Source organism: Cucumis sativus, chromosome 7 (genome assembly GCF_000004075.3).
Source record: "Cucumis sativus cultivar 9930 chromosome 7, Cucumber_9930_V3, whole genome shotgun sequence".
Taxonomy (NCBI): Eukaryota; Viridiplantae; Streptophyta; class Magnoliopsida; order Cucurbitales; family Cucurbitaceae; genus Cucumis; species Cucumis sativus.
The window spans coordinates 18,012,124-18,029,086 of record NC_026661.2 but is presented as its reverse complement, the minus strand read 5'-3'; the positions used below and the strand labels follow the sequence as shown (position 1 = coordinate 18,029,086).

At 29.6% G+C, this 16,963-nt stretch overlaps 2 protein-coding genes across 2 annotated transcripts; one reads left to right on the top strand and one right to left on the bottom strand.

Moving 5' to 3' along the window:
* Positions 1-7,945: 7,945 nt before the first annotated feature.
* LOC101203670 (RNA demethylase ALKBH10B) lies at positions 7,946-13,239 on the top strand. Its single transcript, XM_011661026.2, has 7 exons — positions 7,946-8,903; positions 10,175-10,314; positions 10,618-10,735; positions 11,474-11,590; positions 11,778-11,893; positions 11,981-12,135; positions 12,318-13,239. The coding sequence occupies exons 1-7, from the start codon at positions 8,222-8,224 to the stop codon at positions 12,787-12,789; spliced, it is 1,800 nt and encodes a 599-aa protein (XP_011659328.2). The 5' UTR covers positions 7,946-8,221; the 3' UTR covers positions 12,790-13,239.
* A 407-nt stretch (positions 13,240-13,646) lies between these two features.
* LOC101217772 (BSD domain-containing protein 1) lies at positions 13,647-15,501 on the bottom strand. The gene has a single exon (XM_004148821.3). It carries the CDS (start codon positions 15,254-15,256, stop codon positions 13,862-13,864), a length of 1,395 nt encoding a protein of 464 aa, XP_004148869.1. The 5' UTR covers positions 15,257-15,501; the 3' UTR covers positions 13,647-13,861.
* Between the last annotated feature and the right edge of the window lie 1,462 nt (positions 15,502-16,963).

The window sequence follows — 16,963 nt, the reverse complement described above, 5'->3', positions numbered from 1 at the left end:
ATATCTTTTCTAATTTATTTTTTTCCATTTTATAATTTTTTAAAACTTAATGTCTTTCTTTACTTTTTTTTTTAAATTAAAAAAAAATAGAACATTTAACTAAATATTTATACTAAAAATCAAATTTTCATTTTTTCTAAATGAAAAATTAATTTTTAATTGTAAAATAGTTCGTCAAAACTCATTTTTTAAAATTAAAATTTCATTTTGTTTTCAACTTTAACGTTTTTTTGTTTCATTTTCAAAACTAAAATTTCATTTTTTCTGAACCATACAACTTACACAATTTGGCTCATGGAGTAATTTGGTTATTTTTTTGTTTATGTTTATAAAACATTAAAAACGGGCACCAAAACACAATAATAAGATAAATTATCAATTAAATTACATTTTTTAAAATATAAAAAACGAAACAATGACTTCTTTAAAACTTATTGAATAACAACATTTAGAAATCTTAGATGTAGTAGCTCACAATAAATAGTGGAACGTGACACCATTTGGATCAAAATTGTAGACTTAGCTATTTTTGTCAATATTCCATTTTGTCATATTTTTTCATTTATTTTTTTATGTTATTTTCATAATAAATTTGATCATGACTTTGTTTTTTTAGTTCTTTAAACAACTATATTATTTCAAAAATTAGTTTAAATTTTTTTAAAAATAAAAGTATGACTTTTTAATAGTCTTAAGGTTTAGGGAATTTCTTTCCCATATGAATGGATATTAAATGAGGACTAATTAAATACGTTTATAAAATACAAACATCAACTTATTACCTACAATAAAAATGACTCTAATTTACGATGAAAATTCTCACTATTCAAATTAAATTGTTATAAAATTTTAAATTAAAAGATAAAATTCACAACAATCAACAAATTGCAATAAGAGAAAATCGTTCTTAATATGAAACAAATCAGAGTGAGCACAAGTATTAGACAATCCAAACAAATAATCCCACGTCTAATTTGAGTACATAATCAACACAATAGAAGTTGTATTCAGTTGAACATGTTCATGTTAATTACATTCAATTTATAATGTTATATTCTAAAAGAATTTCATTTTCTTCAAATTGAGTGATTAGAAACCATTTTTCTATTTGTTTTATTACCTAAAAAATATTACTCAATTTTACCACAATTTATTTCTTTATTTCTATATTCAACTAAAATTTCAATTTTTAAAAATTAAATAACTTAAATGCATATGTTTAGTTAATAAAATAATTTGAGATAATTTCAAAGCTTTGCCCTTTTACTTTTTTTTTAAAAAAAATGTAATACCTTTTTAATTATTTTAAGATCATATAATTATATTAATATGTGGTTTAATTTATTAAAAAATGAACTAAAATTGATGACCTCACACAATGTTGCATTGCTGTCTTTAAATCAAAATCAATATTTAAAAAAAAAAAATTTCTTATAGTTTGTATATAATTTATTATTTAAAAAAATAAAAGTCAGATCGTTGTTGATTTTATTTATTATTTATTTACTTCACTTTTAGTTTTAATATGCAATTGGAGAATCAAACGACATGCCTCCCGTTTTTTAAGCAACAAGTCCAAATCAATAATTATAATAAATAAGTATTTAAAAAATTGTTTTAAATACTAAAACCTTCAAAATATTTACACAAAATTATACTTAATCATTTATTACATATAAAAACTAAAATTTTAATATATTTAAAAATGGTTCATGTTATTATATTTGAAAAAACTCCCTAAATTTAAATGTACTATATAAGTTTTTGATGTACATAGTACTATTTTACTAATTTCTTTTTTTCAGATTGACTTAATACAACTTGATTCGGAACGGTTTAGAAGTAGATCAATTAACTTAGTTATTGTAAAAATAGGATCGAGATAAAATATAGTTTTCATTTAAGATATTTAAACTTCGCATGCTTATTCATTCAATTGTTTTTATATTGAAAAATAAATTTAAAATGTCAAGTTGTTGATTTATTTATAATTTATAAGTATGAGATGTCAAGTGAAAAAAAATCTTATTTTTTAAGAGAAACTATTTCAACCGTTGTTAGTTATTGTCTTACAAATATAATTTAATTGGTTTTTTCTTTTTTTTGTCTTCTTAGTTTTATGCTTTTTATATTTAGGTGGACTTCTCATGCTTTCTCCTCTTTTTTATCTTTTCAAAGAAGTGCTTTAATTCGAGTTCAATTTTAAAGAAATAATTAAGCTCGACTACGAGGAAAAATTAGGAGTGAGTGTGTGATAACTTGAAAAATAATCGGTGTCAGTTGAGAAAAATCTTAATATAATTTTTTAAAAAGTATTTTTAAGGAAGAAACCTGATCGACCAATAAAACTTTGAGTCCTCGACGATGAATACAGTTTGAGTATTTACTAAATTGATTATAGTCATGATGGTTGGTTGAGAAAACGACAATGATTAATGGTTACGTTGTTGAAATAAGTAGTTTGAAAATAGTTGAGCTCATTTGATTGAACAAATTAAAATAAAATAATTATCAAATAGTTATATTTTTTTAATCATTTTATTTTTTTAAATCAAGATAATATGTGAAAAGTATATTTGAATGGTGGAAAACTAAACAAATAAACTATTCAAATGCTAACAAAATTAAATAATAATTGTTAAAGAGTGTTAGTTTTATAAAAAAAATTATCACCAAAACATGACTTTAGAATTTAATAGATCATTTGATAGAAAAATATATACATACTTAAATCAAATATTTAAATTATATTCAAGCATGACAAAAAAAAATGAGCTTGTCGATCAACTAAGATAAAATAGAAAAGAAATAAAACTATTGTAAATGATAAAACTCGTGAAAAGATTTATAAATGAATAAAATTTTAGATTTTATCTTATAAATTTTGCTACATTTGGTTAAATTTTGATTAATTTTGAAATCAAATAATTTTATAATTATTTTGATTCATTTAGGATAATTTATATATATATATATATATAAATGTGTAGTACAGTACGGTATAAAAAATGTGGATGTAAAATGAAATAAAAAGAGAAGAGGAAAAGAGGCATAGGGAGGGGCGACTAAATTGAATGGGATGGTCCTAAAGTCACTATTTCCACTAACCGAAGGGACGCAGGCACCGTTGACGGTGCGAAACTATCCTATTCCGTGGTCCCCTAATACACACGTCATTTTCTCATTACTTCATCTTCTCTTTTTATTTCTCTCCCTTTTTAATTTTATTTTATTTTGAAAAAAAAACCATAAAAGTAAATTTCTTTATTTTTTTATCTCGGGGTTTTTTTATTCATTTTTATTTCTGACGTCACCATGATTCCAATTTCTCTTCACCTGTCTTCTGCTTTTTCTTTTCATTAATTTGTTTGTATTAGGAAATATCTTTTGTTTTGTTTAATTCATGTTAAATTGAGTTTTGAATCTTTTTCAATACCAAAATATACACCATTCTTAATTTAATTAATGAAAGGTACTTAGATTTTTGTTGAAAAAATACTCATATTTCTTATGATGGATAAAATTGCATCGGTAATAAAATTATTGAAAATATTTATAAAATATAATAAATTTTAGTTTCGTACACGGTTAAATTCTATTAGATAGATATTGATATAAGTAATATTTCATACTGATATGTATATAAAACTTTGCTATAATTTATAAATATTTTAGTTCATTTTACTATATTGGAACCAAAATTTGCGACAATAAAATCTCTATATATATGAAAATGCCCAAATTTAAATTACACTTTCATTCATGTATTTTGGAATTAATTCGATTTTAGTTTATATCCTTTTAAATATTTAATTTTAGTTTACACATTTCTAATCAAATTTTATATTTACTGTTGAAGTAGATTTTTAATAATAAAAAAGTTAAATGATAATAATGATAGTTTTAAAGTAAAAACAAAATAAGAAAATATTTATACTCTATTAAACAAAACTATTAAAAAATAAAATTATTATTCTCGATAAATATTTACGTTTAATGCTATATTTTTTATGATTTTGAATTATATATATAATATGCACTTTTGAGATATATTGAAATAAATGAACTAAAATTGAATATTTTAAATTACTTAAACTAAAATTAAAAACTTATTAGTAATAATTATATCACTATAATAGTAGCATTTCTAGTTTTTTACAGAGAGGGAAAAAGTAATTTTTAATCTTGATCATATTTGGATTTTAAAAATTTGTGTGAAAAATATTAGAAAATATAACTTTTTAGAAAATAAAACAAAAAGAAAAAAGGAATTCACTTTGCCTTTGTGTGCAAAAGATTTTTTCTCTTCAATATATTATTTCAATGTAATAATTATAGAACCTATGGTTTTTATTTTTATTTTTTTAAAAAAAGAAACGTTGATATAAATGTCATAAGAATAAAAAGAGTATATAAGGAATATTACTTCTAAATATCTTGCCATATTTTTCTATATTTATTTTAAAAAATCTTTCCCTTAATAATTAAAAGAAGGGGAGATTATGATAAATTTGAGAGATTATTTTTCTGAATAAAAACAAATTTTAAACTTTTGAGATAAAATACACAATAATCGAAATTTAGGTAATTTTTTTTAATATATGTATAAGTCTAAATTAATTTTTTTAAAAAATACATAACAAGACACAAATAATGTAATAAGTAAAACAAAAAGTTAATGATCACATAATTGAATTAAATTCAATCTTAAACCATGTAGTTAATTATTATATGTTATAATTTAACGATTTAACAATCACGATCTAAACTCAATTTAAGGACATTTAAGGCATCTTCTCGAGTGATGTAATATTTTTTTTTAAAAAAAACTTGAGAATATAAATTTGAAAAATAATGATTAAAAGGAATATAAGAGAATATATATACATATAGAAACTATAATGTTTAAAGGTGGCAAAGTACATATGGTTTGAAACTAAGGCACATGCTCTAGTGATCTTTATATAAAACTTAAAATTGAAGTAAAAAATTAAAAGATGAAAGAGAAAGAGAAAATATATCACAAATATAATTGCTTTTCTTTCTTTTTATGGACATGATTGAGAGTTATTATATATTAATTATTTTTATGTAATAATTTTATTTGTTCTATGTAGTACCCATACCTAACGAAGCAAGTTTTGATTAATTTATGAGTTATATTTTTTCTAATTAATTATCACTAACAAATCAAAACTTGTGAATATTAAGAGGTGATTATGTCCATGTTGCAAATTACAACTTTGTTCACTTAACTAGATTTATTGTTCTTTCAACCAAGATATTAGATAGTTTAGAAGCTAGCTCTCACGCGATAAACAATTCCGCATATAACGTTATTTTGCTTTCAATATTTACGAGAAGGAAACCGTGAATCATACCAAAACTTTGTTTCATGAACAAATGACATATTCACATTACGTTGAGTTTTCTCTTAATTTATAGAATCGATATTTTCTATCGACTTCCACCTAGACATATACGATTCGAATATATTCGAAGTCAAACATATAGATAATTAATATATGTGTTTTGCTATTTCATGCCCAAAAGTGAATAATCTCTTAGTTCATGTGTTTCAAGTGGTACACTAAACTAAACTATATAAAAATTAAGCTCTCAAATCGAATTTGAACTCTACCAACTCATTTATTTAATTGTCCAATTTATAATTTTATTTTGTACTCATTGATCATTAAAAGTAAAATTTGAAGAAAAAAAAGTACATAATTTGTGTTCAATTTGATTAAATTAATTAAAGGTGGATGCCATGTCACCATCGTTTACAATTTTCCTCATAAACACATCTAAGTATCTAAACATAATATAATAATGTCAAGCATATAGACAACATTGCTATATGCAATGTCTCTCTTAAAAGAATAAAAAAAAGATTTGCAAATGATAAAGAAAAGATTGTGGGCAAATTGTAATTAAAAATCACTTATAATATATAGTGATAGTTTTTAACTTAGAAATACATACATTAAGCTTAGAACTATTCATGACTAATGTTATATGAAAACATGTTTAACTCTATAATATTTGGGTGTAAAAATAATTTATAAGAAATTAATTCTTAGGGATTCGTGACCACCATGGATTGAATCATTAACCTCTTAAGTCATTTGCCGAGAATTTGAGACTATATCTCTTTTTGATCATTAAGCTAACTCATGATAGTTTTTTTTATTTAAGAGAAAAAGTAGTGGGGCGGTTACAATTATACAAGCTTTTCATAATAAAAATGGAATCCTCAAGGTTGTACAATTGTTAAAATTGGACATTTCATATAATAGTTGTTAATTGAAGCACCAAATGATAAAAAAATGGAAATTCAAACTTATGCAATAATTGTTACAATTTCTACAATTATGTACGTTTGATAATTTAATTTTAACAGTCGTATAAAGTTCAATGGTTTAGATTTTACAATTGAAAGTTCAAACCTATACCGTTAAGTATATAAGTTAGGGTGGCCAAATTATGTAAGTTTTTAGGGTTCAATTTTTACCTTGAAAGTTTAAAGTTATAATGACAACTACCACACCCTCTTTTCTAGAGTTTGTTTTCGTACTTTGCTCTAAAAAATATATATAATTATGCAAAAAAAAAAAAAAAACTTTCATTTTATATTTTGTACACACGATTATGAATGTAGTATAGAAATATTCGTTGCTAACCAAATTTGTATTAATTAGAACGTTAATCAATTATGCATGTAAAGTATAAATCTAACATTTTTTTTTGGGGTCATGTATATGTGAAAATGTTAACCACATTACGAAAATATTCCTGTAAAACATTTTGCCCAGTTTTTCACGAATATTGAATCTTCGAGAAATATACTCCCGGCCCCTGGGTATTTGCTTAACTAATTAGGTAATTTTCGGGTCAAATAGTTAAGCTATTTCATTGAGGAGAGGCGAGACTTGAACCAAAGGCTTATCCATATAGTTGATAGAACATGTGCCTCCGCCTTGGTAGGTAGTTTTTGGTATTGAAGTCTTTCATTTCTAGAAACTATGATCGTTTTAACTATTATCAACAATTTTAATTTATATTCAATATAAAATATACATGGACTATATATATCATATGTATTGAAGATTAATTGATATGTCATTCAAGTCTTCCTTCCTTATTTTTTAGGTTTTATCAAACTATAAAAAATATATTCTAAACTTTATAGAGTTGCAACAACTCAACATTAATTTAACTAATACAATTTTCACTATCCTTGGATAGACAACTTTTACTCCTTTCCCCATTGATGATTGTGTCAATTTGTACCATATTTTAATTTTAATTAAAATAAAACATTACATGATACAATGAAGTAAGTAAGCTAAATAAATAATTGATTTAAAATATTATTGTATACAAAATGATTCTGTTGCACTTTTTGAATCACATGCAAAATATTTTATTATCCAATTACTTGTTTTTTTATGTATGTCATATCAAATCTTCACTCTTTACTCACAATCAAATTAAAATTTTAAACAACAAAATTTCTACTTTTAGTCTAAGTAAGAAGTAAGTTATTGAAGATTTGAAGCACAATAATTAAACTAAATGCAAAACCAACATAATTATATGATTAAAGAAAAAAAAAGGAAGGAGAAAGAAATGTGTAATTGTCTTAAATAAGAAAATCTAAATTTTGGTATTACTAAGATACATCACCATGATTGGAAATGAAACAACATGATTACATTTCCTTACATTTTCAGCAGCACATATTTATTATAAAAACAAAAGTACAACAAATACCAAAAAAAAATTAAATCACTTTATTTAATTTCTAGTTTATTTAAAAAGTAATTAACTTTATTTTTAAAAGAAAGAAAGAAAGAAAGAAAGAAAATGCATGCCACGTCACAATCCCTTAAAATATGCCACGTCATAGAGCTCCCATATATAAATAGCCCTTCAACGCCTCTTTCCTCATTTCTCTGCTAATTACGAAGAAGAACTAAACGCTTTCTCTTTTTACATTTTGACATTATTTATATAAAATTTTCATATATTTGAATTTATATATATATATATATATACACATTTTGTGTGTGTGTGTATATAATTGAGGGTGTGTAGAATTAAGGAGGAATAGCGATTCGGTTCCGAAATTTGGGTGAATTTTGAATCAGGAAGAAGAGGAAGGGAGAGATTTTTTCTTTGGGGAATTTTTTTGTTTTTGGTTTGGTGATTTTAGTGGATGCCGATGGCGGCGGGGGCGACTGAGCGAGCGCGGCCGGTGGTGATGCCGGCGGCGGCGGCGATGACGGTGACGGACACATTAGCGAAGGACGCGGTGTTAGGGTGGTTCAGAGGGGAGTTTGCGGCGGCGAACGCGATAATAGATGCGTTGTGTGGACATATGGCGCAGGTGAGTGAAAGTGGAGGATCGGAGTATGAAGCAGTGTTTGGTGCGATTCATAGACGGAGGTTGAATTGGATCCCGGTGTTGCAAATGCAGAAGTATCATCCGATCGCTGACGTTGCGGTGGAGCTTCGGAAAGTGACGGCGGCGAAGAAGAAGAAGATGAACAAGAATCAGGAGGAGGAGGTGAAAGGCGGAGGTGAGGTGGAGGCTGTGGAGGTGGCGTTGGCTGAGGGCGATGGCGATGGCTATGGCGATGTTGAAATGGAGGTGAAGAAGATGAGTGAAGAGGATGAGAAGGAATTTGTTGAAGAGGATGAGAAGGAATTTGTTGAAGAGGATGAGAAGGAATTTGTTGAAGAGGATGAGAAGGAAATTGTTGAAGAGGAAACAAATGATGGAAAATTGAAGATCGAAGAGATTTCGATTGAGATTAACGAAATTGATGGCGGAAGAAATGAGGTTTTGGCTCCCATTGAAGAAGAAGATTCCATTGGAAGCGAGATAACTGATTCAGGTAAGTATACTTTTAGTTTCGTTCTCTCAATCAATCAAAATCTGTAGCACATTTTTGTTTTCATTTCTGTCGATTTCTCTGTTGATCTCGGAACTTGAACACTATCTCAACAGTTTACGATCCAAAAACTTTTGATCCGATCTTCTGAAAATTTCTCAAAATTCCTCTGTCTTTGTCTGATGAACAGTGAAATAAAAATTCTGAATCGAGAAAATTTCTCGAAAGTGGGAGAAAAATCAAACAAACAAAAGCAAAGAATTCTTTTCCACATTCAAACGATTCAAGAGTCAGATCCGTGATTTTAGTCTTTACATAAACCCTGTTTCGTCAAATTTGTTCAGCCACGGATTTCATTTGTTTTACAATTACCTTCCAATTCATCTTAAAAAATTGCTCAAAATTTCAAAATCATAACGTTTTTCATCCCAGTCGCTTTATCTTTACGCCAAAATTCTTTCCAAATCAACAAATCAAAGGTTCCCCAACTCCAATCGTAAATTGACTGCAAGTTGAATATCTTCCCGAGGTTTAAGTGGGGGTTTGAGAATTTCGAGGCGAAGGAAGAAAAAGTTAAGCTGTTACAAGATTCTACAGTTAGTTCCGGAATGACGAATACTGTCAGATACGCAATGCCTCGAGATGGAAGCTTTGTTTAATCAAAATCAACACCCATCTTTCAATCTCAGCCATCCATTCTACCCAAAACTAGAAAGAAAAAAAATAACCCTTTCCCCAAATATTATTATTATTATTATTTCCTTTGGGGTAGGTTAAAGGACACTTTTTTGACAAATTTCATTTGTTTTTTACCCCTTAAATTCCTTTGACGACAAATTTAATAGTAATTTTATTGTTGAGCGTAGGTTTTGCACACACACATATATATACATATATTCACTTTATTTATTTACGGATTGTACCCGATATATACCCTTTCTTTCAAGAACAGGAGTTCATAGGTTAAATTATAAATAGTATAAATTTTATTTGTTTGAAATATTTGGGGATGGTGAATAGGCTAAATCTATGACTATGTGATGACCGCTAGAGCATAAAAATTGTCACGGACAAAGAGTTGACTAAAAAAGAGGCGCATGAGAATTAAAAACACCATCTGGCTGCAATTCTGACTATTATTTTAAATTGAACAACTCATTAAATGCATTTGTTTAGTTATTTGTTAAGTAATTTATTGTTATTGAGGCTGAGATGTAAATGTTTCTGTTTTCTTTTGGGAATTCTTTTTTTTTAAAAAAAAAAAAATGGGGCAGGATCTCAAGGAGGAGAAGAAGTGCAGGCCAATTCTGCAAGTGTTGAAATTTGTTCTAACCATGAAGAGTGTGAAGCACGTCCAGGACAGATGAAGTTGACAAAAGGTTTTTCCGCCAAGGAGCCAGTAAAAGGCCACATGGCGAGTTCTTTCTTTTCCATATTGAAATTTATTTAATGACCCCCTTGAATTCAATCCCCCTTTTGGTAAAAATCATAGTTCAACAGTAATTGACTTTACTGTGTTTCTGTTTCTTTAGAGTTAAAAGCCTTCAAATTTTCATACGTACTTCAAGGAAAACGGTGCATGAGATATCAAATTAATATACATATATCATTAAATGAGATATGTTGAATGTAGAATGGGGGACTGTAGTATTTGAAATTTTCTCGAAGTTTGGTTTGGGACTGATTGTTTCATTCATTTGGTGACATTTGGTGGCAGGTGAATGTAGTGAAAGGATTGAAGTGTTATGAAGATATTTTCACCCAATCTGAATTGGGCAGGTTGAATGACTTTGTTGATGACCTTCGCTCTGCTGCAAATAACGGGGAGCTTTCTGGTTAGTCTCTTTCATTTTATCATTATTTGATTCTCTTCTTATTATTGATTTTTTTGGGCTTTTTTTAACACTTGTGTATGCCCTGTTTCTTAAATATAAATGATGTGAAAATAAATTTTTGTTAATTACTATTTAAAGTGGTCCATCTTTTAGTAAATTCTATTGGAGGTGTATACTATTTTCAATAATTTACCATTTCAATCACACGTCTTGAAATCCATTCTGATATGGACAATCAATCTCCTTCTTGAATTCCATTCTGATATGGACAATCCCCTTCCTGTACTCTGTACCCATTTTGTCCTACCATGTGTTTGTTTTGTTCAAAGTGTCTAAAATGAAGATGTCGACAATATTCAATAATTATAATAACAATAACAATAATAATAATAGAATGATGAAGTCTTGATTTGACGAAGACTAATGAAATATTGGCCTCAACAAAATTTCATGAAAAAATTATAGGAATGAAGAAATTTATGTCTAGAAAAACAGAATAAAATTTAATATGTAAGTATTTTGTTTTTCTTATGGCACCGTCTTTTTTATGAATGTCAAATCCTTTTTATCCTTGGTTCTATTATACCAGAGGAAATGTACGGAATGGCTTAGTTTGAAGGCCTTTCTCCACAGTTTCTTCGACTTATTTTATCATTTCGTGTTTGTTTATCAGCATAACCAAAATTGTAAGATGTTTATATTGGTTTAGAATCTAAATTAAATCTTTTCAACGTGCAGGAGGCACATTTATTTTATTCAACAAGCAGGTTAAAGGCAGCCGGCGAGAGATGATCCAGCTTGGCGTGCCCATTTTTAGACAGATAGGAGAAGAATCGGGCAATAACAGCCAAACAAGTATGACATAAACAAAACTCCCTGATTTCTGAGGTTGAAATTTGTGTAGGCTAACTTTCGTAAGAAGTGAACTAAACTACAACATTGTCAAACCTGAATTCAATATGTTAAAACATTAATAACGTCTGTTGTGAACGTTCTTAGAACAAAGGAAATACTAAAGTAACTACATTCGCCATACTTACAGGCAACATAGAGCCAATTCCGCATATTCTTATGACGGTCATAGATCATCTCATTCAGTGGCAACTGATTCCAGAGTACAAAAGACCAAATGGATGTCTTTTCAATTTCTTTGAAGAGGTAATTCTATTTCTAAACGACGTTTTATGTGGCTACAATGAGACCTAAGTAATTAAACGGAAGGAAATTATTTTCTTGTGTTTGTAGGGTGAGTATTCACAGCCATTCCAGAAACCTCCACATTTAGAACAACCCATTTCCACTCTCGTTCTTTCTGAATCAACTATGGCTTTTGGGCGTTCTATTGTTAGTGATAATGAAGGCAACTATAAAGGACCACTCACATTGTCCTTGAAGGAAGGGTATGCACTTTTGAACTTTGTTATCTTTTTCTCGATTCATTATTCTTAGTGCCCTCATTTCTTTGCAAGGTTACAGTTTCTTGTACTTGAGTTGGTGATTGAAAACAGACGTGTTTCCAGTGTTGTAGCCTTGTTTCAGTTCTTGTATTGATGATATAATGACAAGCAATGTAATATTGCAGGTCACTTTTGGTCATGAGGGGCAACAGTGCAGATGTTGCACGCCATGTCATGTGTGCATCTCCTAATAAAAGGGTCACCATCACGTTCTTCCGAGTTCGGCCAGAGTATGATCAATGCCAATCACCAACCCCTCAGATGTCCAATGCTATGACTCTATGGCAACCAACGGTTGCAGGTACATGTGCCTTGCCTAATGGAGCCACCTATGGCTATGAAGCAATGGAGGTAATGCCAAAATGGGGGATCCTTCGTGCACCAGTGGTCATGTTAGCTCCTGTGCGCCCTATGGTAATGAGCCCTGGACGATCTCAACGTGATGGCACTGGAGTGTTCTTACCATGGGCTGTTAATACAAGAAAACCAGCAAAACATCTTCCTCCCCGTGCTCGAAAAGGACGGTTCCTTGCATTACCTCCTGCTGTCGAAACTCGTCTACCAGACTCATCTCACGAGCCAGGCATAAGTGTTTGAGATTTGACTACCAAACTCATCTCACAAGCTAGGCCTAAATGTTTTGAGTTTGAAATCAAGTTGTGGCAGTTCTGAAGTCGAAGCAACACGACTCGACTAAGTAGTGTTCTTGTCCTTTTACAAAATGATCTGAGTGAGTTTTTTTCCCATTCCACCCCTTCTCCCAACACCACAAAACCACTTATTTATTTGGATCCCATGTTCTTAGGGGTTTTTTCTCTCTTTCTAGATGAAGTTGAGGTTCAAGTTTGAAGAGTGAACTAGAGGATTTAGGTTGGAATTTTGTATTTACTAATTGTATTTAAATCTTTCCTTTTCTTCCTAGACTTAAACTTGAACTCTTTTCTACTGGGTTTACATGGGTTTTTCTGCTTCCTGTTTCCCACTAAACAAAATAGTGTATAGAGGAAGCAAAATTTGCATCAGTAAAATGATTGATTGACATCATAAGAAACCAATTTGAAATCTAATTTGTATATCAACCAAAACCATTAAGGCAAACCTGGAACTCCAAGCTTCTTCAAATATCACATTCTTTTAGTTTTGTTTCTTTCAAGCTATAACTGCCTTCATCCATCTTATACACATGAGAGTGATGATCATATGAAGAACCTCAAACAAAAGGGTTTTAAATAAGGCAATTAGAAAAGATAGTACCCGAGAAAGATCGGGATCCTGAAATGTTAGCTTACCTCTTGAGCGAAGTGATTCTTAAGTGTTTGCCTCAAGGCTGAATAACGTGAGGATGTGTATAATGAAGTGGAAAAAACATAAACGTTTCACATATTTATAGAGTTTCAAGACAGGAAAGTACTATCATATATATATAATTAAAATCAATGTGGAGAAAAGAACTCAAAAGTTGAAGGTAAGGAATTTGCCTAATTTTATGAGAAAAAGAAATCAAGTACAAATTTGAACATGATTCCTTGAATGAAAGTTGAAGATATACAATCACAGCACATTGCATTTAACCGATAAGGAATAATAACACTTCCAAAAAAATGAAAGATAGAACATAGGAAATCAAATAATATAACCTTCCACGGATTTTTGATCTATCGAAGTTTTGTTATTCTGTATCGGTACCCCAGTCCAGATCTTCATCATCTTCAGCAGTACTCAATCGCTTTTGTATTTCCTCTCTATTTGTTATCCCACCTTGAGTTACTACTCCTTTCTTTTCCTCAATGATGCTCAAATCCTCAATCTCATCCCACCCGAGATCTTCGTCCTCAGGCATAGAAGGCTGTGTTGAAACAATTGAAACATCACTGTCTTTAGAAGATTCACCATGATCAGACTTGGCCTCGACAGCCATCGGTTTCAATCCTCGATCCTTGTTATTCGACCCAGAACCACCTTCCAAATGGACTTTCTGATCAGACCCTTTCTTTTCTCCTTCTAATTCCTCAACAGAAGAACTCTTCTCCCTCTTTCCATCGTCACCAACAGAGCTTCCTCCATTCAATTCCTTCACAACTTCAATAGATTCTTTCCCACCGACTTCCTCCTTCGCTGGTAAATCATCCTTCACTTCAACATTAGCAGTAGAATGCTCGACATTCACTTCTTCACCTTTTGTAGCCTTACCCTGATCTTCATTACTTACATCATTCTTCACTGTATCCCCTTTCGACCCAGCATTCATCTCATTATATCCTTCATTGTCATCGTCATCATCGACATCCCAACTCAAATCCTCCTCTTCTTCTCTAGCAATAGCTCTCTTCACAAGATTAGCCCTAACATCCTCAGCTTGCTTAAGCTTATGCACTTTATAAAAATACCTAAACCAGAAAGTTTCATTATCAACAACATTAGGAACAACCTTCTTGTGTATATTATCAATAGCTCCATTTTCTTCAATCAAGTTTTCAATTTCTTCACTCTTATCATTCAGAACAAATTGTGATCTCCACTTCTCATAATCACCCAAATCTTCAGGTTCATCACAGTAAGTGGCCGTATCGCCTTGAAGCGAACGAACCTGAGCATCAAACCTACTATAAGGCTTGGAATTTGAGCTTCTTTGATTACTCAAATTCTGGTTAGTACTACTATCAGAATCAGATTCTTGATCTATAGCTTGGATCGCATTCTTACCTTGAGCGATAATTTGAGCCGTACCTTTCAAAACGGAGCTACCGAATTCATCAAAAGCATGCCCTACCGTCTCCAGCGATCCATGGGCGACTTCAATTTCCTTCTTCAAACCCGAACCAAATTCCTGGAGATCGCGTCGGTAAGTCTCGATAACTGACTCCGATCTAGCACTCAAAGTCTTGATCAACCCACCGAAACTCCAAGCTCCGGCATCGTCGACAGGGGTTGGATTGGAAAGAGGACTGGAATCCGATGATTGTTCTCCTTCTTCGAAAGAGGATTTATGAGGCGATTGAGGTTCAGTTTTGGACGCGGTGGAAGGATCGGGATCGTCGGAAAACACCGATCTGAAGAAATTCATTGGAGGGATTTTGGAAAAACAACGACGAAATTGAGAAATTAATTGAGATTATGGAAGAAAGGAAAGGAAGGGATAGAGATTTGAAGAGGTTTAGTTAGGAATTGAAGAAGAGTGTTGATGTTGTTCTTCGTCAAGATGGTGAGAAGTCTGTGTCAGGAAGAAGGGAAGGCCACGCCATTATCGATAAAGTTCTAAATCTCAATCTCATTACTCAACTTCAGTTATTTGTTGTGAAAATTTCTATTTTTTAGGGCTTCCATATCTATATATATATATTGATAGATAGATAGAGGTAGATTGCAACAACTAATCCAAAAACTTTTTTTTAAAAAAAAAAAATCAATTTTTGGTATTAATTGGTAATTTTTTTTTTATATTTAGAGAAAAATACAAAATTATTGGTTCCAAAGGGTATATGAATATACAACATCCTTAAAAGTATACTTTCATTTTGTATTTTACAGTTGAATACAAATATTATTTCGAACTTTTGATCTGATTTAGGTACGCTATGGTGGTGTTTCGTGACAATTTGGATGCATACTTGGTCTTTAAGTTTTTCTCCTATTGTTGGGGTGAAGCTCTTTGAAGTCCAATAACTAAAGGCATAACAATATTTATGCACATTGATTCCAATTCTAATATTTTATGCGTAAGTGATTAAATTTTGATTCGATTTTATTTATGTACAAGTAGTTTGGTTTCAACTGGGTTTGACACAAATGAGAGGTTGTTTCAGAATTTTTTTTTTTTTTTTGTATTTTGTGGTTTCGGCTTCAAAACAAATACCAAAAACACCCCTAATTTTAATTATGATTCTAATTTGAAATTTAAGGATATGTTTGATAAAGTGAATATGAATACATGTATAAATTTGATAACAAGGGATTAAATAAATACATAATTGTATTTCATGTTTTTGAATATGTGTTTGATAGTATAATTCAAAAATTAAATTCTAATTTAAACACGTGTAAGCTGACAATAAATTGTTATTAATTTATTTTCATGTTTTAGTTAAAAAAAATTCAATAAATATTATTTTGTAAAATAATATATTGTTATTAATTTATTTTCATGTTTTAGATTTCAAAAATTCAATAAATATTGTTTTGTAAAGTAATATAATTTATATAAGTTAAATTGGAAGTTTGATGGTAGGTTAAACATTTATAATTAGAATTTAGTCATCTTCAAAAAAAAATTAAAATTTACTTTCTATGATTTGATAAAATCTTTATAAATAATTCGCATGGAAATTATTATTTAGAAGGATATTTTCACAAAACAAGAAACTGTATTTAAAGTTATAATAAACTAAGAAAAGTTATACTCTAGTTTTTAAAATCAAATTTTACCTTCTGCTTTATTGAATTTGTATTCTTTCAATTACATAAATCAAAACAACTTCGGAACGTGAGAGATTGTATGTGGTTGAACTCTCAATGAAATCTAAAAACATAAACACACCAATCTTTGGGTGGGTTGGATACGTACACACCCAGATTACAAAAATGACCTAAAGTATGATGGTAGTTACATCTACACCATCAAATTTTCAAATGTAAAAGTTATATCCCTAAACTTCTAAAAATATTAAAAATAGATCCTTAAGTTCACAATAACATTAGAAATTAGACCTACATTATTAGAAAGTTAAACCCTTTAATTGAACGTTTAATTTAACTCAATGTTAACACTTACGTA

Coding starts and splice junctions, on each gene's coding strand:
- LOC101217772 (XM_004148821.3), bottom strand. CDS start 15,256: ATGAATTTCTTCAGATCGGTGTTTTCCGACGATCCCGATCCTTCCACC.
- LOC101203670 (XM_011661026.2), top strand. CDS start 8,222: ATGCCGATGGCGGCGGGGGCGACTGAGCGAGCGCGGCCGGTGGTGATG. Junction 8,904..10,174: donor AAGCGAGATAACTGATTCAG/GTAAGTATACTT, acceptor AAAATGGGGCAG/GATCTCAAGGAGGAGAAGAA. Junction 12,136..12,317: donor ACATTGTCCTTGAAGGAAGG/GTATGCACTTTT, acceptor GTAATATTGCAG/GTCACTTTTGGTCATGAGGG.